This window comes from Podarcis gaigeae, assembly GCF_964106915.1.
Source record: "Podarcis gaigeae genome assembly, chromosome: 1".
NCBI lineage: Eukaryota > Metazoa > Chordata > Lepidosauria > Squamata > Lacertidae > Podarcis > Podarcis gaigeae.
In genome coordinates, this window is record NC_139678.1 from 102,541,745 (window position 1) to 102,566,268 (window position 24,524).

The 24,524-nt window shown below is 40.4% G+C and overlaps 1 protein-coding gene across 1 annotated transcript in view; it reads left to right on the plus strand.

Moving 5' to 3' along the window:
• The window catches only part of KIF5C (kinesin family member 5C), a 68,761-nt gene that overhangs the window by 20,888 nt on the left and 23,349 nt on the right, over nucleotides 1-24,524 (plus strand). The window contains exons 3-11 of the mRNA XM_083706632.1: nucleotides 2,012-2,085; nucleotides 10,192-10,296; nucleotides 14,406-14,454; nucleotides 16,726-16,781; nucleotides 18,896-18,983; nucleotides 21,295-21,419; nucleotides 21,916-22,020; nucleotides 22,321-22,469; nucleotides 23,754-23,902. Of these exons, the coding sequence (XP_083562758.1) occupies nucleotides 2,012-2,085; nucleotides 10,192-10,296; nucleotides 14,406-14,454; nucleotides 16,726-16,781; nucleotides 18,896-18,983; nucleotides 21,295-21,419; nucleotides 21,916-22,020; nucleotides 22,321-22,469; nucleotides 23,754-23,902 (900 nt within the window). The remainder of the gene's footprint in view (nucleotides 1-2,011; nucleotides 2,086-10,191; nucleotides 10,297-14,405; nucleotides 14,455-16,725; nucleotides 16,782-18,895; nucleotides 18,984-21,294; nucleotides 21,420-21,915; nucleotides 22,021-22,320; nucleotides 22,470-23,753; nucleotides 23,903-24,524) is intronic.

Here is a 24,524-nt window from a genome sequence, read left to right on the forward strand (position 1 = left end):
TGTTTTTTTACAAGTTGCTTTGAGGCTTTTATAGTCCACCTCAACCTCCATCAGTAAAAGTTGTTGTAACACCATCTTCTTTAAGAGGGGTATTTATTTATTCTCACTACCCTACTGACTGTCACTTGACTATACCAGCAGCTTAGGTAGCCCAGTTCAACAAACCCTAGTGAGCCAAGAGCTATGCGATAGTAGCCTGATGAAAAAAGGAGGGCACGGTTCCTGCACTTTTAACAGTTGTGCAGAGGAGGGAATTTTATCAGACATAGCTTGTATGACAATACACTGCTGCTTTTAGCCAGTATGTCTCCAGTTGCTGAGAAACACAGATGCAGGAGTATGTTCTTCTGCTCAGGTCTTGCCCATGGGCATCTGGTTGGTCACTGTTGAACAGGATGTTGGACTAGATAAACCTTTGTCCTGACCCAGCAGTTTGCTCTTAGGTTTTCACACAACTATTAAAAGGTTCAGGAGCCCTTCTCTCTTTTCCACCTGGCAATTCCAAAATGCATTCAAGTCCAGTCATTCTGTTTCTTGAATGGACAGCTCCCTTTGTGGAACTGAGAGTAGGTACCTGGAATTTCTGCAACAGTTGTAGGGATTTTGGGGTGGGTGGGGTGGGACATGGTTTCTCTTGTCACAAATCCTTGAAGCTATTTGTGCTACAGGGTAGACTCTTAACAGCAGAAGTTGTGCCAGGTGAAGAAGAGTGTGTGTCAACCTCACAACATGTTGTGTGGGAACAATGTGGTCTTACTGGCTGTTAATTACATTTCCCCCCTGTATTCCTAACATCCTTGTTTGGTGAATTTTTGGGTGGTATTCAGTGTGGTACTGTGGTAGACATCCCGGCAGTGCAAGCATTACAGCTTTCTTTATGGAGTGATTCTGTCCCCTCCTCCCCCTGCATGCTGCTCTGGGTGTTCTCCTGACTCCGTGAGCCAATTTTGGGGAGCACTGTGGGAAAAGCGGGAGGGAAAGCCCTGATGTGCATGCAGAAGCCCTTGTGCAGGGCTTGCACTGAGAGAACTCGTCAGGTGAATCCAACTGCTTATATTTTACAAGCCAAAGTAACTTTCAAGAATTTGGCAGGGGGAGGGAAACATAATATTTTGTGTTCTTTATTATAACTTTTATTCCTTCTGATCTTGAGAGTCATTTCCTTCCTAAAATAAGTATGCGCTGAAAGTAACTTTCTGTTCCAGCCTAATTTCTTTCGCCATATGAGCTCTAAGATATAATATTCTGTCCTCAGTCTTCACTAGGTTACTTCCGCCCATGTAACAGGGTTTCTCCTTCCTCTTCTTTCCCCTACAGCTTCCCCATATGCTCCAGTGAATCCCTCAATCCTCCAGAGCAGATTTTATTGGGGTGCAGGTTGGAAAGAGAGGAAGGGAAAGTCTCTTTGCTTGAGTGGAAGACCATTCTGGTGGCAGACGGACACCACTGGATGTCCCCCATAATGTGGGAAGGAGGAACTCATTGTGCCAAATTTACTCTGGGAAGTATTCTAGGCTCCATATCTTTTCAAGAGAGTAGGCATTGGAATCAACTTTCTTACACCTTTCCCATTAAATAACAAGAAAAAATGAATATAAAACAATCCTATGTTGAGAAGAAGCAGTAGGCACATCTTAAAACGGCCATTGTTCCCTTTCCTATGGAACCAGCATAGCTCATGATTCATATAATTATCTTCTTTCCTTATCTTCCTCAATTAGTAAACTGGACAGTAACCAGTATCCAAATGATATTTATTCGGGGAAGCAGTAGGAAGTCACAACAGATGCTATTTTCTAAATTTGATCTAGCTGGGAAGAAATCTGGTTTCTTTATGTTATCCTGCACGGTACATCTGTACATTTTCCTGCCAGATACCTCCTTCTAATTTCCTAGTTCCTCCCCCCTACCTCCCCCCTATCTTCTGACTAAATGTTGGCTAATGGCATCTTCCTTGATGAATTATAGTATCCTATATAAAAAAAACCAAATTCATTCTTTCTCCTTTCAGATGTTCTTGAGGGATACAATGGTACAATTTTTGCTTATGGTCAAACATCTTCAGGAAAAACGCATACCATGGAGGTAAGAGTGATTTTTCAAATATAGATTTATTTACAATATGCTTATTAGACAAGAACAACAGCTTGAAATCGCTGAAGTGGATTTTGCTACTAATAGAGAAAGAGTTGGTTGTGTCAAATTATGTCCGTCTTTGATCCTGCAGAGGCTCCCATGAATGGAAGGGGAGATGAGGTATCTGTGGATTTTCTCTCTGTTACTCTATAACACCTTCCTCTAATCTGCTTCAGAGAGTTGGTGAACTCCCAGGAACATGTAGGTGGTACTGCAGAGGGCTGCAGGGGAAAAGGGGCATTTTGCAAAAACCTCTCCCTCCCACCTTTTATGCGTGTAACACTTTGCTAGAGTATAAAGCTTTCCACAATTTGAAGGATACAACCGGTAGACTCCACTAAAATTAAACTGCATTTTTAGAAGGGTAAACTTTCATGGTAAGGTTTTTTTTTTAAAAAAAACCACAAGCAAACAACTGTGTTGTATGTATAATATAATATATTGCATGTGCATGTTTATGTGTATGCATGCACACATCCATTTTGAAATTTACCCAACTCAAATGTTCTAGTCTGGGCATAAATATGTGTGGTTGTTTCTTAGCATATATTTGACTCTCTGCTTTTAGTAAACCAGTTGCATCTAGAAAGCTAGAATCTCTCTCTGTGTCTTAAGCCGACACAGAATAGGAAAGTGTTCTGTAGGTTAAAAGCATCCTACACTAAATAAATGGGGCTTCTTCTCCAGCTGAGGTCCTTTTGCCATGCTACATATATACTGGGTAGAATTTGATCATGCATGGCAAGGGCATTGCAAGGTTGGCTTATCAGAAGGTAACTTTACTCTTCTCCTAAGCAATAGCACATTCTTCAGTCAAATCTGATAACATAATCAGAGTTTTGTAACTGTATTTTGGGTTTCCTTCTATTCTTATTAGGGTTCCCTCAGTTAGAAAATTGATAACAGCCAAGGATCCGCAAGCTGTAACTGGGCTTGTTAGCCAACAATAGTTTCTACTGGCAGCCAATTTCTTAGATTGCCTCTGTAGAACAGAGTGAATCCTTTTTATACCTTTATAGGAGAGGAGTAGTATGTAGCAACCTCTAGTGCAGTGTTTCCCAACCTTGTGCCTCCAGATGTTTTTGGCCTACAACTCCCATCATCCCTAGCTAGCAAGACCAGTGGTCAGGGATGATGGGAGTTGTAGGCCAAAAACATCTGGAGGCACAAGGTTGGGAAACACTGCTCTAGTGACATACAGGAGCATAGGAAGCTTCCTTATACTGAGCCATACCATTGGCAAAGGTAAAGGGTAAAGGGACCCCTGACCATTAGGTCCAGTCTTGGCCGACTCTGGGGTTGCGGTCCTCATCTCGCTTTATTGGCCGAGGGAGCAGGCATACAGCTTCCAGGTCATGTGGCCAGCATCACTAAGCTGCTTCTGGTGAACCAGAGCAGCACACGGAAACGCCGTTTACCTTCCTGCCAGAGTGTTACCTTTTTATCTACTTGCACTTTGATGTGCTTTTGAACTGCTAGGTTGGCAGGAGCAGGGACCGAGCAACGGGAGCTCACCCCATTCGAACTGCCGACCTTCTGATCAGCAAGTACTAGGCTCTGTGGTTTAACCCACAGCGCCACCTGCGTCCCTATACCATTGGTAGCCAGATACAATTTACACTTTGCCAGTTCATTTCTGGGCCCAATTCAAGGTGCTCGTATTCATGTTTAAAGCCTTGAATGACTCAGGTCCCAGATACCTAAAAGACTGCTTCCTTCCATACAGACCCTATCAGGTGCTGAGATTGACAGAGAAGGCCCTTTTGGTAGTTCCTCAGAGGCTTGTGGGGTGATAGCCCAGGAAAAGGCATTCTGTGTTGTGGCCCCTAAGCTATGAAACTTCCTTGCCACTGAGATGCATCTGGCCCCTTCAGTGTACAGCTTTTAGAGAATGATGGGGATGAGCCTCTTTATCCCAGCTTTTGACACCTGAGGTGTATGTATTTGGGACCTCCCCCCACTTGTTTTATGGTTGTGGGTTGTTTCCCCCCCCAAAAAAAAAGTAATGTTGTTTTTATTGTTATAACCCTCCCTGGGAAGGGTGGGAAACAAACAACTGGCAGAAGCTTAGGCAGCAATTACAGGCATATTTTTCTGACTTGTACCCAGAAAATTGCAGGCTTCCAACTGAATGTCTCCCCTCCTTCTCTACAGCCCATCTGCTGCCCCCCAAACCCAGTGCCTGAACTCCTCTCCAGTCCACAACACTTCTGAGATGGAGCATTGCAATCAGCCTGATGCCACACATTTTGTGTCTTTAGTTTGCCTATTGGCTTTAACAAAACGAATATTTTGTTGCACTTGTAGTAGAGGTACTGCAAGCTTATCCTCCATTCTAGTCACCATGGATGTGAGCCCCTGGCAGTGGCAGATAAGCCCCTCTGCTCTCTTTGTAAATGAACGTGCAGCTCAAACTAAAGAAGAGAATAACATGCTGCAGGGAGGACATGCTAGCAGTAGACTGCAAAATAACTCTACCAGTATTTAATAATGCACAGTTCAGCTTTTAGTGTGCATTAAATGTGCATTATTTAACATACTTGAATGTGGTTGTGGTGGCACATTTGCCTGGTCTAGAAGCAGCCTTATCTGTCACACAGTTGCCTATTTTCCTTCCAAATGCACATCTGTCAAAAACGACTGACTGGCTTCCTGCTGTGCTGATTTTCTAGGTGGTTTATAACCCTCATGAGTCCTATAGAAAGCTCCGAGCTGCTGCTGCTGATTCTTGTTAGCCAAGGACACGATGACCATTTCTTATGCAGTAAAGTAGTGTAGTGTTCCAAAAAAACATATTCCTGCTTCCTTCCATTGTTCCCTTGGTGTTTTTTTCCCCTGAGGAGCCTCTCTCTCCCCAGCTGCATTAAATAAGGCTAAAGGCCACATGTTCTCCATTCCCAGGTGGTTAAAGGACTGCTCCACACATTATGTGAAACATTCATGTGGTTTGAAAAATGCAGAAAAATAGCAGCAAGCTCTAATCAAATTGCTGGTTCCCTGCTCTATGTAAATCTCTTGTAGGTCAGTGTTAAATTAATACCTTCCAAAACCTGTGATTGGCCTTCTTACATGTTGTAGCATGTAAGGTGGAGGCCTTACGGGCACACATAGTATTTATACAAGTTTGAATATTAATGTGTGTTTACTTACCTAGAATGCCACTTAATTTGAGGCTATCACATTGTCTGATTCGCCAAGAACATCTTGGTCTATGGATGTGTAGAGAGGCCATCTTGGTCGCTGCTCTGCCAATATGGAATTCTTTCCATTTCATCAGAAATGGAACACTTTCTACAAGTGCTTCAAGGCTCCTCTTTTTAGATGTGATATGGCTGACTGTATTTGGTGTTTTAATTTTTAGATGAAATAGTAATAATTGTGTGGAATTCCTTGAGCCACTGGAGGTTGGATGTGGTGAGAATCCAAGTGACTGTGTAGTCTGTCATAAGAAGGGAAGTGAGAATTAGCTTTTTGCTTCTTATAAAATAACCAGTTCCCTCCGCAGCTCCCACTCCTCCCCCTTTTAAGTTTAATGATGGAATAAAATGCCACCTCTGCTTTAGTTAAGTCTTTACCGCCTTTTTAGAGAACAGGTTCGGGGGTGGAGCAGGCAAGGGGAATCACTCACTTGTTGTGTGCAGATGGTGGAATGACAGAGTAATCCACCAGCTTAGAATTTAATTAAATCAAAATGTCTGTGGTGCTTGAGCTGGTGGATGGAAAAAAATATATTTGAAAGCCAATTTGCATTCAGAGTTACAGGCTCAGATTATTGTAGGAAAAGATGGGAATGTTTGCTACCCATTGTTAAATCATGCTTTTTATGATGCTTTAAATGCAGCTCCAGGCCTTTACTAAGTTTTATTTTAATCCTCTTTTTAAGCCCTCTTATAGTACTATTCGCCTGCCAACCTAGCAGTTCGAAAGCACCTCCGGGTGCAAGTAGATAAATAGGGACCGCTTACCAGCGGGAAGGTAAACGGCGTTTCCGTGTGCAGCTCTGGCTCGCCAGATGCAGCTTTGTCACGCTGGCCACGTGACCCGGAAGTGTCTCCGGACAGCGCTGGCCCCTGGCCTCTTGAGTGAGATGGGCGCACAACCCCAGAGTCTGTCAAGACTGGCCCGTACGGGCAGGGGTACCTTTACCTTTACCTTTATAGTACTATTAAGAATATGTCTTTATTGGGGGAGGGGAGTTGATGTAGAGAGGAGGAGTCATTAATTCCTGGAAGTAAACATTTTAAATGCTTCAGATTTGAAAATACTTTGCTAAAAGACAATAATCTTTTTACAGTTTGCCACTCTTTTCATAATCCGCAGTAAACTTATTCCTTTTGTCCCCACATCCCATTTCTCATGGCCCTTGGGGATTGCAAGTTGTATATGTATAGACAACCCTTCCACAATTTAGTGGCCTCCAGATATTTTTGACTACAACTCCTATTATTTTTTACCATTGGCCATACTCACTGGGGATGATGGGAGGTGCAGTCCAAACTACAGGATTGAGAAGGATGAGATAGACTTGTCCATTTAATCACAGTGTTCCTCTTGATGCATCTTTCTCATCTCCTGCTTGAATGTAGGAAGTTGGGAAGTTTTAGTGGGCACAGTTCTTCACCCACTCAATATATTCTAAGTATTCAGGTGCTGAAGTTGGGAGCAGGACTGTAGACAGAATGTGCTCTGCAGAAGTTCAGGATTTGGTTAAAGAAGAATACATAATTTTATTGCATTATATATATGAATGTGACATGGGTCAAACATGAAGACTTTGAAATGTCAATGAAACATGTTTCAATGAAGTACATATGCAGGATACGTCATCTTCTAAATCTTGGACCTTCAAAGTATTCCTGAATGTATATAGTCAGTAGCCAGTCATCTGTCAGATATTTGCAAAGATCAATTAATTTTTGCCATTATTGTGGCATAATATGTGATCCAAGTATAGCCAAGTGGTTCTTTGTTAGGGATGCCTTCTGAATATCATCCTTCTCACAGCTTTCTTTCTCATTTCTGCCTCCTGAATAGCACTGGTAATTGGAGGATGGAAAACTTTGAAGAGAACCCTTGAGTCAGGCAGCTATATATAGTCTGCTGGCTTTTCATTTTTCATTTCCTTCTGACTGGCTTAAATGTTTAAACTGGCTGCCATTCCACCAGTTCTGTTGTGGCGTAGTACAGCACATTATGCCCAAAGGGAGATGCAGCTGAGAATTGTGATGAAAACTGACTGGATTTGCCAGTTTCCTTGTTTGTGAAGTGGCACAGCGAGGCAAAAAATAGATGGGCTGTAAACATATTATTATTTACTTTGATTAAAATTATTTATAGACCACCCTTCATTAAAAAAAAAAGATTAAAGGGCCTTTCGCTGTAATATAGGCCTGGGGAGCCTTTGGACTGCAACTTCCAACAGTCCCATCCATCATGGAATAATTATGAGGGATGAGGGATGGGCCAAAGGTTCCCCAGCTTTGCAAAAATCCAGATGTAGCAGCAGGTCATTCTAGATTGAATGCTGGGCTTCCAGTGGGTAGAGAAGTGGTATCCTCCCTCATTTTCCTGTTAATTCTACTTTCCCAGTACTTTTGATCCTCACCAGTATGGTGCTATACGGTCAGAAAATAATGGCATAAGGCCTACGAATCCATCCAAGGCAGCGTCTTGGATTGTGTCAGGGGACTGCCATCGGAACAGGGGAGGGAGGCAGAGCCTCCAATGCTTCTGAGGAGCAGTTCCTCTTCCAGTGAGGGGAAAAGCCACGCCTCCAATGGAGAAGAGAGGGAAGGGGCCAGCCAAGGTGGGATAGGGCTTGAAGATGCTGCTGAGAGCCCCAGCGCCTCACCTAACTGGGCTGTGCAGGAGTACACACAATAGACTGATATGTCCCTGGTAATGCAGAAGCAGGCTTCATGTATTCTGGCTTTTCAGTTCATATGTGTTGTGAAACTGTGAATTGGTCTCCCTCGGGAGGTTGTGGACCTTTTCTGTGGAGCTTTTTAAGCAGAGGCTGGATGGTCATCTGTCATGGATGCTTTAGCTAAGATTGCATTGCAGGGGGTTGGACCCCATAAACTGTGGGGTCCCTTCCAGCTCTATAATTCTATGGTTCTATGATCCTTTCAGGAGTGTCCTGAGGTTCATAAAACCTTGCCTTCTTTAAGAGCACATGCACCGCAAGACCTTTGTTATGAAACCCTTTGCTGTTCTTCAGAACCATTGCAACCCTTCACATCAACATCCCTGGGTAATGCTTTCAGAGCAATAGCTTTACATTTCAGGCAGGGTGACCACAATGTGGCCCTCCTCAGTCACAAAGTATTGGTTGAAAGGGCAGGTTGAATGTTTCATATTCATAATTAATCAGAAGGACCACAAGTCCACTTGCATTATGTTGCACCTAACAAAAAGGAAAGTGAAGGGGGATGCTGGTTCATTATTGTGGCGCTGACTAATTTTTGTTTCCAGAGGAAAAGTGAAAAATGACATGCCGTCAGGAAAAATGTTCTTCTCTTTCATCTTCAGAGCTCCCGAATAAAGCAAAGGAAGCTGACTGTGCAAGCTACCAGCAGTGCTGGCAAAGCAGCATTTGTTGGCATTAGGCCCAGCAGAACAATCTGCAGACTTATTACAGGCTCATCTCCCCCTCTTCCATCTTGCAATAATTTCCATCTATGTGGTAGCTCAGTCGCTGGTGCATAAGCTAGAAACTGCCTTCCAAGTATTAGAAACTGTGTTCTGGAGACATTTGCTCTGCATTCCCCAAAAGAGATTTGTTTTGATGTTAAATGGCCATAAAGAGCTATTTGTTTCTATAGAGAATCCCAAGAAGGACAATTAAATTGAGGAATGAGCATACCTTAGTGATAAAGTGTATGCTTTGAATGTGGAAGGTGACCATCCCAGAGTCAAGTCTCAGGCATCTCCTGTTCAAAAAAATAGAAAAGCAAAAATGATCAGGTAGGAGGTGATATGGAAGTCCACTTCATGAGACTCGAGAGCCATTGCCAGTCGAGGAGATAATACTGAGCTAGATGGACATACAGCTTGATTTGGCAAAAGGCAGCTTCTTACGTACCTAATTTAGTACAGTATTACAGAGGATGTTGAGGTGTAGAGTTGGGGCTATGCTGCATAGTCACATGATGACAAGTGTTTATATCCCTGCTGGCTAAGCACTTTGCAAGGATATAAGTATAAATAGTCTTTTCTGCAGGCCTGCACAGTAGAAGAAGAGGTGAGGACGAGAAAAGGGGTCAGCAGGGAACTGGGTAAAGAGATGTACATTCAGCAACTTCTCTAAAAATGGTTGTGGTTTGGGCAAGTTCTAGGATAAAGCGGGGGGAAGCTAATAATAATTAACAGTATGATAAATCATGGTTGTAGTAATAATACATAACAAATACAAGCATTTGTATATTGCTTTTGAGTGTTGAAAGCATTGCACATGGACTATCCTGCTCTTGCCTACCTTACAGGGCCCACTGTATATTCCAGGGGTGTGTCCCTGAGACAGAAAGCTTGTGGCTTGGCTAAGGCCACCTAGTAAGTTCATGGCAAAGGTGATCTACCTGATTTATATCTCAGTCTCTTAACTACCCTGCTGCACTATTGACAAACAGTACATTGTGGGGGCAGAAGTAAGCTGAGAGTTGGAGTCAGATCTGAGTCCATGTCCCACCCTCTACCATCAACTACAGGGAATAAGACATATGGTGGGGCTATAACCATAGTGTGCAAAATAGGCAATTAAAAAAACATACTATTACTTATTTACAGCATTTGCCACATAGCAGGTACATACATTGGTATCCCATCTTGCAGGACTGTTGTGGAGAGAAAAACATAGTAAAGTTTGTGAACCTGACAAATTGAAAAGGAGCACTATATGAATTATTAATACTTGCAATTGTGTACGTATCTAGAAAATTACTGGAAAGCAGTCAGCTTATGTTTGTTACGTGAACATGCATTTTGTGAAGATTTGCCACATGTATGCACATGTTGAACAGTCTTCTGCAATTTACTTCTTACCTTTTGTGTCTTCAGGGGAAGCTACATGACCCACAGCTAATGGGTATAATTCCAAGAATTGCACATGACATCTTCGATCACATCTATTCCATGGATGAAAACCTAGAATTTCACATAAAGGTAAATGCAAAATGACATGTCATGGTCAGATAAAAAGAAGCTGAGCGAGGTGCCAAACCTCAAAGTTTGCACTTTTCCCTTAAATGAAAACCTCAGAATAAATTTGGGTCTGCAATATTTCACTTTCACAAATGTTGCTTGTCAAGATTTCAGTATCTCAGATAAAATTAGCCTTTCTTTTTTTATTTGAAATAACTTCTATTTCTACATACAGGTCTTTATGAGCTCTTATGTGCCTGCATTTATTTATTTTTCTTATGAATTGAGAGTGGGAGCAAATAACTGAATCAAATGTGATTTGGAGAAATGTGAACCAAGTAGTGAGCTAAAAGTACATATAGGGTTGCATGGTTTGGGGGTGGGGGAAGGTTGTAAAATCCTATAAAACACATCCCTTTGAGGCACAGTGACCAGACACAATCCTATTTTGTGCTGGATTCAGTCTGCATTTTGCTGTGGAAAGAAAGTTGTTATATGTCACTCTTAATGATATGATCAAGATTTAAGAGCTTAGCACATCTTAACACCGGCTGTATTTAAAAGCTTTAAGTGGCTCCTGGATAATCCTGGAGTGAGCTATTGAGCCAAATATCGCACTTACGGCAGGATTAGTTGTGTACCAGGCTGATAGCTTTTTCTTCAATTGGCAAAGTTTTGAGTTAATCAGATGTGGCACCCAACTGAAATATTGTATAGTTGTAAGCATTTAAAGGGATTAAAAATGCTACTTGTAGACTAGCATTTCTTAAGAAGCTCCCACTATTTTTGTTGCTTTGCTGGAAAATTAAGTGTTCTTGTTACTGACTGACAGATTAGAAATGATTCACAGATCCTTGCATGCCGTAGTGACTATGTAAGGTGCTGCATTTGAAAAGATCTACATATTTACACCTACTGTAGGTGCTGTCAAGCTTTGTTTTTTGGGGGGTGGGGTGGGGGTAGGGACCGGATACCTTGATTTAATTATCACACCCCCAATGGGTGATTTGCCTGATACACCAGTCTTGGTGCACACAACTTGGGTGTTGGTTAAACTCACATATCCGGAGGCATCTTTTACCTCTCCCATTCCATTTGACAAAGCTGGCAGTGTCAACCTTCTTTTAAGGATGTGGTTAGGAGATTTGGTGTGTGCTCCCTGCCCTCGCCCTTTCCTCATTAACTGCAACATTATGTTCATGTTTACTATAGTTAATGCTAAACAAAGTTTGCTTTTCAACCAGGGCTGGAAGTTGGTTTGCAAACCCTGATTAATGCTAACAACACCCAGCTTGTTAGCATACCAGACTCCATCTGTTCCAAGCTATAGATTCTTGCAGACGCAGGTGATGCACATCACTGCTGCTTGCAAAGATCTTGCATGCACCTACCACTCAACAGTTGGCACCATCACTCCCCAGGTGCTGCATATAGCGTTGTGTTGTCGTTTTAAATCACCACATTGGTCATATTCTTCTCTCTCTATAATGACACAGAGCTTTACTTGTTTATGTGGATAGTCATTCTTGGATTGAGGTGATTGACTAGAGTTTAGATCTCTTTTGGAATTTAAAAAAACCCTGCAATTTGAATATAAGATCTCTTCAGTCATTGTCTAACGTTAGACATGTAAGGAAATAGTTTTCCTTCCCTTCGTGAGTGCACAAAAAAAGGAGAAGATGAATACTTAAAATTAGCCTACTCAACTACTGTTTTGTACTGCTGTGACAGCAAATGTATTTGAATGGCATTGAACAAATTGTGCAAGCTGATTACGCAAGAGAGGTGCTGTTTGGAAATGGCAGGCATTCTGGACATGGAGAGGGGAATTCCATCAAACAGCCACATGGCTTTCTGATAAAATATTGCTACTGTCAAAGCTTGCTCAAGCATTAGAATGTTTTTATTAAAATGTTGAGTCTTGCAGAGACATGCTTATTTTTAACTGAGACGTGGGTGAAATGCACTCCACATACACAACAGAGAGAGAGGGGGGATTTTTTAAATTCAGCACATGTTGAACATTGGAGGTAAATATAATGATGATTATAGGTTTAGCTCTAGCATTCAGTATGCCCCATATTTGGGTGTCTTTTCTCCCACTGTTTCCTTGTGGAAGTATGTCCTGAGTACCCTCTCAGGAGAAACAAAATAAGCAAAGTATCTTATTTTACTTACTATTATTTTTGTAAGAATAGTGATTTTTTTTAAGGGAAAGGTTTGATTTGTAGCTCTGGTATGAATGTAAATGGAGTGTTATTCAGAGTTATGTGAGGATGATTTAGGTCAGGTGGTACTTTATTCAAAAAGCGCCCTTCCTTCTTTAATTACTTGAATAAAAATCCCGGTTGATTTCAGACTCTGCAGAGTGAGTTCCCTCTAAGTCAAGCTATCAGGGCTGCCAAGAAGGGGAAATAAGCTATGTTTTATATCAACAAACATCTGAATCAATGTAAATCTAGAATACAGTTGTAAAATTCAAAAGGATAGTGGAGCATCTTCATATAGAAATGCTCAGCTTTCATATCAATAGTGGGGTGTTTGTGTGTGTGTGTGTGAGAGAGAGAGAGAGAGAGAGAGAGAGAGAGAGAGAGAGAACCTTTGATTTCAGTAATTTATCACCTTTGTACTCCTGGTATACTCCTGGTGGCAGAAAAAAGAAGAAGAAATGAATGAAGTGCAAGCAAAATGGTCATGCTGCACCAGGGGTGATTAAAAAATTTGTTAACACTTCAAATGTACCCAGTCCTCAGCCCCTCTCCTCAATTAAAACTGGGTTAGCTTAGAAGTTAGTCACTATGGTGCTTGTCAGTATTGGTAAGCATGGTTTTTTTTTCTTTTTTCTTTTAATGCAATAAGGCTACTTTGTAGTCTGGCTTCAGTGAGCAGTGAGAACTAGTCAATTAAAGCCATCATTACATCAATAGCAAAAGTGTTCTGCCTGAGTAGCTCATGTTCTGAGAGTCTAGCATAAAATATTTAATATTTAATGATGGAAACAAGCAAACAAAAGCTCTCAGATGGACTGTAGCTTAATACCCAGTCAAACATTAAGATGGAGCATGTTTGTATTTAGTTTAATAAGCATAAGTGACTGATTCATGTTATGGTTGCTTGGGAAACAAATGCGAAGTTGTACATATTTGTTCCTTAGCAAGCTGCGAAAGTAAGACAAAACGTAACTAGACTGCAGTACAGTCTTGGATGCTTCTCATTCATGGACAGAAACAAAAATATAGGAGTCTAAACTTGAGGCATTGTGCATTTATCTCAATCAGTGCCATTTGCTCACAAGAAAACAGCTATCCATTGTTTTTGCCATATTAGAAAAAGATGAGAAGGGAAAGAAATATGTATGAGGAGACATATAAGAAGATCCAGTTAGAGATAATGCGTTGTGGCATGCAGTGGAATGGCTATATTAGTTTACAAGTTTCATGACACTGAAATTAGAGTCCTGCGTGATGAATTTTTACAAGTAAGTTCAATAGCTCTTCTGGACTATATAAGCATGCTAGTAGGGAAGCCACCTTTTCATGCATTGCCTGAAGGAAATTCTTTTAGAACTGAATCAAGTGAATTTTCAGCCCTACGAAGTTTTTTTTTTATTTTAACCCCATCAGTCCACTTTTAAGGTATAAACACTCTGTTCTAATAATGTGCCACTCATGGAGTCTGTTTTAATCAACCTGTGTTTTCGCCCTACCGTTAGTGATCCTAAATACCTTTCATTTCCATTGAAATTACTGGGATTGATTTATTTCCTTAGTCTGTTATTCTTTGATATATCCTCTCAGTATCCTTGGATTTTACTTTCTTAATTCCTTGCTCCGCCCCAAATAATTAGAAGTGGTTTCAGTAGTTCTTCAAGTAATCCTTTTACCCCCCCCCCCCATTTAGCTAGCCTGTGGATTGTGCAAATATTCTTTGACTGACTCTTGTTTCAGCCTTTACACAATACAAATAAAAATGTAATATGTAAATCCAACCCTGGCAGAGAATACGCAACAAAAGTAGTATGCATAGACAGCATAAAATGGTTGTTTGCAACAGATTCAATCTTTTTGCAAGAACCCAAATTGATAGAGGTTTTTGAAAACTTGTTAAATTTGTGTGTTTCATTTCTTTAGGTTTCCTACTTTGAGATTTACTTGGACAAAATAAGGGATTTGCTGGATGGTAAGTAAAGCAGCATCTCTCTCTCTTTTTTTTTACTGTAGTTGTAATTACCATAATTAGTATATGTTATCTTTAAAAATAAAATGGTTTTCAGGTCAAGGACTGAACCCTGGACATTTGGATGTGTGCATTTCCTGGAGTAATATTCATACAGTGCAGACATTAAGGCCTGATAAGACTGTTTTCACATAAAATTTGGGTTAATAGACTATATCACCCTTTTAAAGTGGAGGGTGTGGAACTAAACCTTTGGTGCTCCAAAGGTTGCTGCCTACAAATTCTATAAAAGAAGAAGAGTTTGGATTTGATATCCCGCTTTCTCACTACCCTAAGGAGTCTCCAAGCGGCTAACAATCTCCTTTCCCTTCCTCCCCCACAACAAACACTCTGTGAGGTGAGTGAGGCTGAGAGGCTGCAGAGAAGTGTGACTAGCCCAAGGTCACCCAGCAGCTGCATGTGGAGGAGTGGGGAATCGAACCCGGTTCACCAGATTACGAGTCCACCGCTCTTAACCACTACACCTTATTAGCCCTGGCCATTGAACATTCTGGCTGGAACTAATAGGAGTTGTAGTTCTTCAGATGCAATGTTGGACCATCTTGAGCCAACATGGTGCAGTGGTCGGAAATGATAGGACTTGCAGTTGGGCAACATCTGGAGGGCTGCAGGCTAGCCATTTTTATGTAGTTCATTAAGGCATCCCTGATTAAAATATAAACTGTACTATAGAAGTACCTCCAGAAGTACATCCAGAAGCAAAGGCTGGTTGGGTTGTCCATATCCAGTTTTTGAAATGTCCAGAGACTGTAGTCAATTGCCCAATATTTAGACTTCTGTAAACAAAGCACTACTTACAGGAAGAGAACGGGGGCAGATAACATATAACAGACCGGAGAGCAAAATGTCAAGTTTGTGTTTGCATCCATGTCCCCTTCCCACCAGACTTCCTGGGCTTTCAAGGGTTGTTGGGTTCCTTTTTCCTGGTCTTTATGGTGGTTGAAGCAATAATCTTCCACTATTTTTCATACTTAAAAAAAAAAATTTGCTGGGAATACTCTTAATGTTTTGTTTTCGTTTTTAAAAAAGGTATCTTATGAATTGAGAATCATGTTATACGTGTATATTTAACAAGCCTGAGAGCTTTGAAAAATAAAAGAGCTGAAACAGTTGAATCATCCTTAATATTTTGGTTTGAAGTACTTTGTACAGTAAAGCCTAGTGCATGTGGTCCAAAAAATTATAGTTTGTTGGACTGGGAGCAAACAACAATCTCATGCTGTCATGAGCTTTCTTTGCCATGACACTTTTATTTATTTCACATTCTCCAAGCAATTTACAAAATAACAAATACAGTATGTATATGTAACAAACAAAACTGAAAACCTACAGCACAATACAATGCAATACAAAATAATAATAATAATAATAATAATAATAATAATAATAATAATAATAATAATAATAAATAATAATAATAATATAAACACAATGGAAACACACCTGAACTGGGAACATACAAGTTGACCATTTTCTACAAACCAGGATTGCAAACCATGACTATATACTGTTGCTTGGTTTCAGAGTCATGGTGAGCTTTGGTTTAAGAATTTATTTATTAATTAAAATTTGTATACCACCCTTCATCCAAAGATTACAGGGTGGGTGGTCCCCAACATAAAAATACAGAATGAAAACACAAAATGTATAATAAAACAAAAACAAACCAGCAACCCCGCTTCCACAAACACATTTAAAAGGCCATAGAACAAACAAGAAGTCTTCTACAAAGCATATGATGATGGGAACGTAGTTTGCTGGAATGAAAATGTGACCTGTGAACTGGGCTGAAGTGGCACCATTATCACTTTGGTTCTGAATCTGGTCACTTCTAATTTTTAAGACGATTTTGTGCATTGACCAAGTAGTTTTTATCTTGGTAAATTCATTTGGGAGAAATTGCACTGCAGACATATATCAAAGCTCCCAACTTTTTTGTAATGTATGTTTTTCATGAGCAAGTCAGAGTAAAGTATGTGTGTCAGCATTGCTTTTTGGGGGAGTTTAGTTGAGTATCATGTCTTGTCATTTAATGTAGAACTAAGCAATGGCATTGTATGCTCTAAGTACATCATGTGGCTAACTCTTGTGTAGATTAAATTGCTGCTTTTCTCCATGGATGGATCTGCTTGTGTTATTCAGATTATTCTTGTTGCTCATCAAATTTGTGCACTTTCTTCATCAGTGATTCTTGATGACTTTTCCTCCTTTTAGTTTCAAAGACAAACCTTGCAGTTCATGAAGACAAGAATAGAGTTCCATATGTCAAGGTAAAAAACATTCCTTTAGATACAGAAAAACCTTTAGAAATTGTTCTGGTCTAATGATTGAAAATGGTTTGTGTGATCACATGAATGTGCTTTATTTTTAAAATTTGCATGCCACCTTTTTTCAGACACCATCAAGATAGCTTGACAAAAACTGTGGATAGCACTAAATAAAAAAATTACAGAATACATACAGGTGAAACTTGGAAAATTAGAATATTGTGGAACAGTGGCGTAGCGTGGGTTGTCAGCACCTGGGGCAAGGCAAGTAATTTGTGCCCCCTAACCCGTGGATTTGTGCTCCCTAACCCATGGATTTGTGCCCCCTAACCCTAACAACCAGATGTTGCGCCTGGTGCGTCCGGGGCCCCCTGCACCCCCCACGCTACGCCACTGTTGTGGGAAAGTTCATTTATTTCAGTAACCTGGTTCAATGCCCATGGGATTACTGTGCTTGATTGGCCGGCAAACTTGCCTGACCTGAACCCCATAGAGAATCTATGGGTCATTGCCAAGAGAAAGATGAGAGACATGAGACCGAGCAATGCAGAAGAACTCAAGGCTGCTATTGAAGCTTCCTGGTCTTCCATAACACCTCAGCAGTGCCACAGGCTGATAGCATCCATGCCACACCACATTGAGGCAATAATTGATGAAAAAGAGGCCCAAACCAAGTACTGAGTACATATGCATGCTTCTACTTCTCAGAGGTCCAATATTGCTCTATATGCAGTCTTTGTTTTGCTGATTTCATTTCATATTCTAATTTTCTGAGATTGCTAATTTGGGGTTTTCATCAGCTGTACGCCATGATCATCACAATTATAAATAAAGGCTTGACATATCTCGCTTTGCATGTCATGAGTCTATCTCATATATTAGCTTCACCTTTTAAGTTGAATTACTGAAATAAATGAACTTTTCCACGATATTCTAATTTTCCGAGTTTCACCTGTAGATAATTCCAAGCAGCTTTCTCTGCTCTTCCTGCACCCCTCTCTTGCCAGATCTGCTCCAGAGAATTCCCCAACCCTTTGGAGCAGATTCTGAGGGTGCATGGGGTGAGCTTAGGAGATGAGTTCTGTCATGCAAGTGAAAGTCTGCTATGTGAGTGGAGCAGCAACTTGGGGCACAACCCCATGTATAGAATTGAGGCCATAAAAGCAGTCATACCATTATTTAACTACTGGAGCCAACAAAACATACATATTACCAAAAAGAAAATCAGTGGGTAAGAAATTCTAGGTGGTATCCAGCTAAGTCATGACTTACTTAATTAGTTTATTGGTCTGTTCAGAATGTGACTCATTCAAATACCAGCCACCTAAATGAACCCTTCAAAATATGGTAAAATAAAAAAGACTGCAATCATTTATGTTCCCAGTGGATTTTTTTTATTTCCTGAGAAAAGACCTTGTGTAGGTAAATTTTGACAACTTTCCTCATACACATACATACAAACAAACAAACACACACACATCCCCCAAGCAATTGTCACAAAATAATTTGCTGGTTTTTTGTTGTGCAGTGGATATTCAGATTCAATTACTTAGAAACATTTTTTCCTTGTGCTGCTCTGAATGTTATCTTTAACAGTACTTCAGTAAGCCTCTCTTACACTAAAGAATGGAAGGGAATAATTTCTCATCAACCGAGAATTCTAACCGTAAAAATTCAAGCAATGCTTTTCTGAAATATTAATGGACTTTTCCTCCTTTTTAAATGGTTTCGTTTTGTTAGTCATCCTATTGAAATGAAACATTTGCATTTAATATTAATATTTAATAAATATGGAAGACACTAGAAGGAAGTATTTTATTCTCAATATTCATAGAAGGGAATGGTGTTTTTAGGTTCATGTTCCAGGGAAGTAAAGGTCTTTTTCAATCTTTATTATTCAGAACTCGGTCTGTTAGCCTTCTGGAACTGCGTATTAAATTGCACTGTAGAAACTGCTCTTCTGTTGTTATCTGGTATGTTTTCTATGGTTGTGTCCAACATAAATTTGAGGACAGAATTTTGGCCTTGATTTGGGCCAAGTATATTGACTATTGGTACAAGTTCCTTACCTCTCCCGAATTCTCTTTATCTGACAAGTGCTGAATTTGAATTTCTAGGGCTGCACAGAAAGGTTTGTCTCTAGTCCTGAAGAAGTTATGGATGTAATTGATGAGGGGAAAACAAACCGCCATGTAGCTGTTACAAGTAAGCATTTATGTACTGCTAACCCTGTAATTAGGTTTTAACTAACTGCAACCAACACCATGCTAAAGTCCAGTCAATGTTGTTGCATCACTGCCTGCTATAATGCAAAAAAGGTACAATTAATATGTGATTAGTCTCTTTGATTTTACTCCGCTTTCTTATGCTGGAGTTCCTAATGTATAATGGTAAAATATATTACTATTTTTGCAACTTGAAAGGCATTTTGAAAATTATGATTAACATTTTCACGAGAGATAATATTTTAGGTCTTTAAATTTACAATATACCGAATGAATTCCTACCTTGTTGTTGATAAATGATAGTTTAAAAAATAAAAAAATAAAAATCCTGTAACTTTGTGTTATTTAGCAACCATGAGTATTCACATTTATAACTTGTGTAAAATGTAGCCAAACTCAAGTGTTTGCAAATATGTGGCAGTTGTTTTTGTGAACTATAAGGCAAACAATGTTGCTCAGATTTAATGCAAAGAGCAACAATTATGTTGCCTAGCATAGTCATAAAGTCTCTAGTACAATGAGTGAAATTTAGCCACCATTAAACTTTGTGGGTTTTTTTCCCCTTTAAATGTGCTCAGTGTAATGGGAGATAGCCTCATCATTCTGATGACTGCACAGCTTTGTGCCTTAATTAGTGTAGAATGGGGTTTTTTGATACACAAGTGTTTGTAGAACCATTTGTGGTTCACTATCAGTAGAACAGAGAAGACTTAATTTCACAAGGTTTCCACGTTATTATTTTTTCTAAAGTTAGCTTTCAGGACTTTAAGCCTCCACTTGTTACTTTCTTTGATTTGCATTATGTTTTTCTTTCTGGTTGCAATCTATTTTGATATCTTGTCACCCATGGTCTAAATTGTTTTTAGTTTGTCCTCCAAAAAGGGTGAATAAGCTGTGATCTGCTTTAAATGTCTCATGGACATACAGTGCTACCTCAGGTTACATACGCTTCAGGTTACATTCGCTTCAGGTTACAGACTCCGCTAACCCAGAAATAGTACCTCGTGTTAAGAACTTTGCTTCAGGATGAGAACAGAAATCGTGCAGCAGCGGTGCAGCGGCAGCAGGAGGCCCCATTAGCTAAAGTACTGCTTCAGGTTAAGAACAGTTTCAGGTTAAGAATGGACCTCTGGAACGAATTAAGTTCTTAACCCGAGGTACCACTGTACTTCCCACTGCAGAAAAGCCTTTAGTTTATTCAAAATGGTCTTACAATATCTCACACTTGGTTGTTGTGACCGGACCCAGGAATAAAAAGGCAAGACGCAAGTGATGACTTGAACTAGGGTCACATTTTCCATATAATATTTGCAGGGGGAATTAGAAGAATGGGAAACTAGCTTAGGTTCATCCTTGGGCAAACCCAACCCTGCCAATTCCAAGGCCTTGCTGCCCCATCCCCTGCTGGGCCCCACAACTCTGGGCAGGTGAACTTCAAGAATATTCCATATCCAGGCTGAGGGCCCCACAACTCAGAGCGGTTGAGCTCTGGAAATGCTCTTCACCTTCAAAAGTGCCTAAGGGTGCTCAGTTATTACCTTATCTGACCTTAACCTTTCCAGCAGCTCCCTGTTGACAGTGCCAAGTTAACCACAAAACCAAGTCATTCTATTTAACAGCACTGACCCCTAAACTCCCCGAAATCCAATACAGAGTAGGTGAAGGGACCTGCTTGACTAAGTTGCAGGCAGGCAAAAAATTACTACAGTCAGACCTTGAGTAACAGACGTTTCAGGTTGCATTATTTTGGGTTACGGACCCGCCGAAACCCGGAAGTACCGGAACTGGTTACTTCTGGGTTTTGGTGGTTGTGCAGGTGCAGATGCGCCGCTGTGGGTTTTGAACACTGCGGGTTGTGAACGTGCATCCCATTCGCAACCCAAGCATCCACTGTACTCAGGTCTGAAGTGCCTGGTGAGCCTATACTGGGATAGAGGGGTGGGCCAGAAGATGGCCAAAGAGTCTGTCAAGGGCATGGCCAAGGCTTATAACCGTGGGTGACTATGCTCCTCAGATACTGGTGCTGTGTGTGGGTATCTCCAAGCAGTTAGGTTCCCCCGCCCACATCATGGACTGGCCACAACAACGTTCCCATATGTAGCACAGTTTGGCTGGTGGGAGCAGACTTTTGTTTACTTTCTCTTGTGGTCACAAGTTGTTTTAACTTGGAGGGCTTCTTGTTGGCTTGTCTTAGCCCGTTAGTTATTAATAACAACCCTCACGACAAAAGAGGTTTTTGAAGAGATGCATAATATTTTATATAACTCCTCACTGAATTTTCTTTTTCGTAGACATGAATGAACACAGTTCTAGAAGTCATAGCATCTTCCTAATTAATATCAAACAAGAGAATGTTGAAACTGAAAAAAAACTCAGTGGGAAGCTTTATTTGGTAGACTTGGCTGGGAGTGAAAAGGTAACAGAAGTACCTTATTACTCTACATAACGTTATTGATTTGTTAGTGGTGCATGATGGTGGTAGCTTTATTTCAACTCCTAACTAGTCCTTTTAAAGTCACTGCATGACTGTCTTGTATACAAGAGGGGCCAGAGAATGATCTGGAAGTAGAGGACACCATTCTGTTGCAGCTAAGCAAATCTGCCTCTATAAAGGGCCAGAAAGGTCACTGAGATTTCATATGAAAGCTGCCTTAAGGTCTACAAGGGAAATTTGAATATAAGTGAAATAAAGTTTTTTTATTATTAAAAAACCCCACTTGTGTGTTGTGTTTATATATGGTTAGCAAAGAAAATAACTGTTACAAGTGTTATGAAAATTTTGTAGCTTTGCAAACTGATAACTTCTCTGGCTCAGGCAGGATGGGGTAAAGCTACTTTCAAGTATTTAACCTTTTTCTTATTTTGCAATGATCAGAATTTGAGCTCACTGAGCAATATCTGCTCTCTGGCAGGTCAGCAAAACGGGTGCAGAAGGCTCTGTTCTTGATGAAGCCAAAAATATTAACAAGTCTTTGTCTGCTTTGGGCAACGTGATCTCAGCACTAGCAGAAGGAACTGTAAGTAATTCATACTTTTTAAAAATAGTGACCGTTTGATGGCTTGGTACTTTCCCAGTTCTCTACCTCTTGGTGCAAATTAATAATAGATCTTCACCTTAAACTCAGAGGAGAAAAGGTATCTATCCCCTTCCCACCCACCCCCACTTTGCCAGCTGGCAATCTGTTAGAAATTATATGAACCTGCCTTAGCAATATGAAAACAGTTTTACATATTCTAGGTTGACTTACTTTTTACTTATTGTCATCCCTTTTAAGCAATTGTGTGTATTCTGATCCTGTATCATCCTTCTTAATTAGAAAACACATGTCCCCTATCGAGACAGCAAGATGACCAGGATTCTTCAGGACTCCTTAGGTGGAAACTGTAGAACCACCATTGTTATCTGTTGCTCCCCATCCATCTTCAATGAAGCAGAAACCAAGTCTACGCTAATGTTTGGGCAGAGGTGAGCAGGTGCACCTGTCTCTTGGGAGAGATTATGGGTTGGATCCAGTTGTGTCCCTCCTCTGACACAGGCTCTTTAATCTAGCAAATGTGTTCATTAGAAGAATGGGAGCTGAGTTATGGGCAGAAGTGAGGCCAGCCAATTATGGCTGGATAAGAAAACATTGCTGGGGTTGGACTTGGCATCTTCTGTCAGCAGACAACAATGATATTGCAGTAGTTCCATGATAAGGCACTCAAGAATAAAATTGCATATGCAGCAAAAGAACTTGCTTTGTGCTTAATTTTCTGCATCGGTGCTTTGCTGGCTCATAGCCTGATGTGGCTCTATTGATCTTCCAGTGACTGCGTTGATGTGGATAATGTGCATAGCTTTCCTCACAGTAAATGTGCAGATCAGATAAGTGAATGTAACTGGACATATTAAAAAAGCCTTTCAGAAGGCTTCACTTCTGATCTTTAAACCCCAGTAGTGCTACTGGAAGCTTAGTAGTATTTGTATCCAAAGGTTTTGGTATAGGGCAGGGGGGAAAGATTGTTGTAAAAAGCTTGGATGTGACAGATTATTGCTCAGATGCAATAATTCAGGCGGCCTAGTCTCCATCACACTTGTCTTTTCTTGTTTGTTGACTGGGTCCTTTTCTGCATTAGCATTTATTTATTTTTAATAAAAAGGATGGGATTTTCATTTGGAAGTCATATCCATTTTGCAGCAGACTGAGCCAACATAGTGTGGTATAGCCTTGGCTAATGAGAGCTATGATAGATGCTACATAAATAATGAATTCAGGGATGTGTGTAAGCCATAAAACTGGAATCAAATGAGTACATTAAAGTCTTGCTATGCTGGGGTTGTTTAAGGGGGCGGGGGGAGAAAAAAGAAAAACAGTGCAATTTGGTATCAGCGGAACAGAGTCTGTCATTTCTCTTATTAAAAACAGAAATGCCAGCCGAGACTGGTCGGAAAAGAGAGACTCTGAGGAAAACTTCAAAAAGGAAGTACAAGCCAGTTATCCAGAAATAAAGACTTATGTGGCTCACCCTGCTGTAAAGGATGCAAAAGAAATATTAATATTTCATTTTCCAGGAGAAAGATTCTACATTTGCTGCTGTTTGTATTTATTCTTTTGCAGTGCAAGCCTGTACATATCTACCCAGAAGTATGTTCCATTCAGTGGAATTTACTTCCAGCTAAGTGTGTATAGTATTACAACTTTCAGACCACAGAGAAGTTAATAAGATTAATGTCAGTGCTTGTTTGGTGTGTTGTTGTATTTCTGTACAGAGCAAAGACCATTAAGAATACAGTCTCTGTGAATCTTGAGCTGACTGCTGAAGAATGGAAGAAAAAATATGAGAAGGAGAAGGAAAAAAACAAGACATTGAAGAATGTTATCCAGCATCTGGAGATGGAACTGAACAGGTGGAGAAATGGTGAGAAATAACTCTGTTGTCAATTATTAGGCAGCTGTTAAGGTATTAAATTAAAGAAGCCAAATAGTTGCAATAAAATAAATTATGATATACTTTACTGTCCGTTAAGGCTCTGTTACAATGATGAATCATGTTCTTCTGTTATTTGCACAGACCTATTCAACTTCAGTTCATCCCTAAACACAGTCCTGGTTCAGGACGTCACAATGCTGGCTTCCTAAACCATGGTTTATAAAGCTGAGAACCAACATTAGGCCCACACAGTCCTCCCCTGTGGTCTGCCCTCTCCTCCTCCTCTTGTATAGCTTTGGTGTGGAGAATCCTGGCTTGCTTCTCTTGTTGTCTGAAAAAGGAAGCTCTGGTTTAACCAACTAGAATATTAACAGAATGTCTCTATTTTCAGGCAGAATGTTGGAGGGTATGGGATGTAAGTAGGAAATATTTACAATTTATGCCCTGTTTCCTTAGGCCACTAGCTGTCACACCCAACTTTAAAATGATAATGTGTACGTGTTGCAGGGATGGGATTATTCACAGAGATTGCTCATCAATAGACTTGCAATTGAGAGGAAGGAAAATTGCAAATGGAACATTGTGCTGTTGCATTCTTAACTTAAAATGC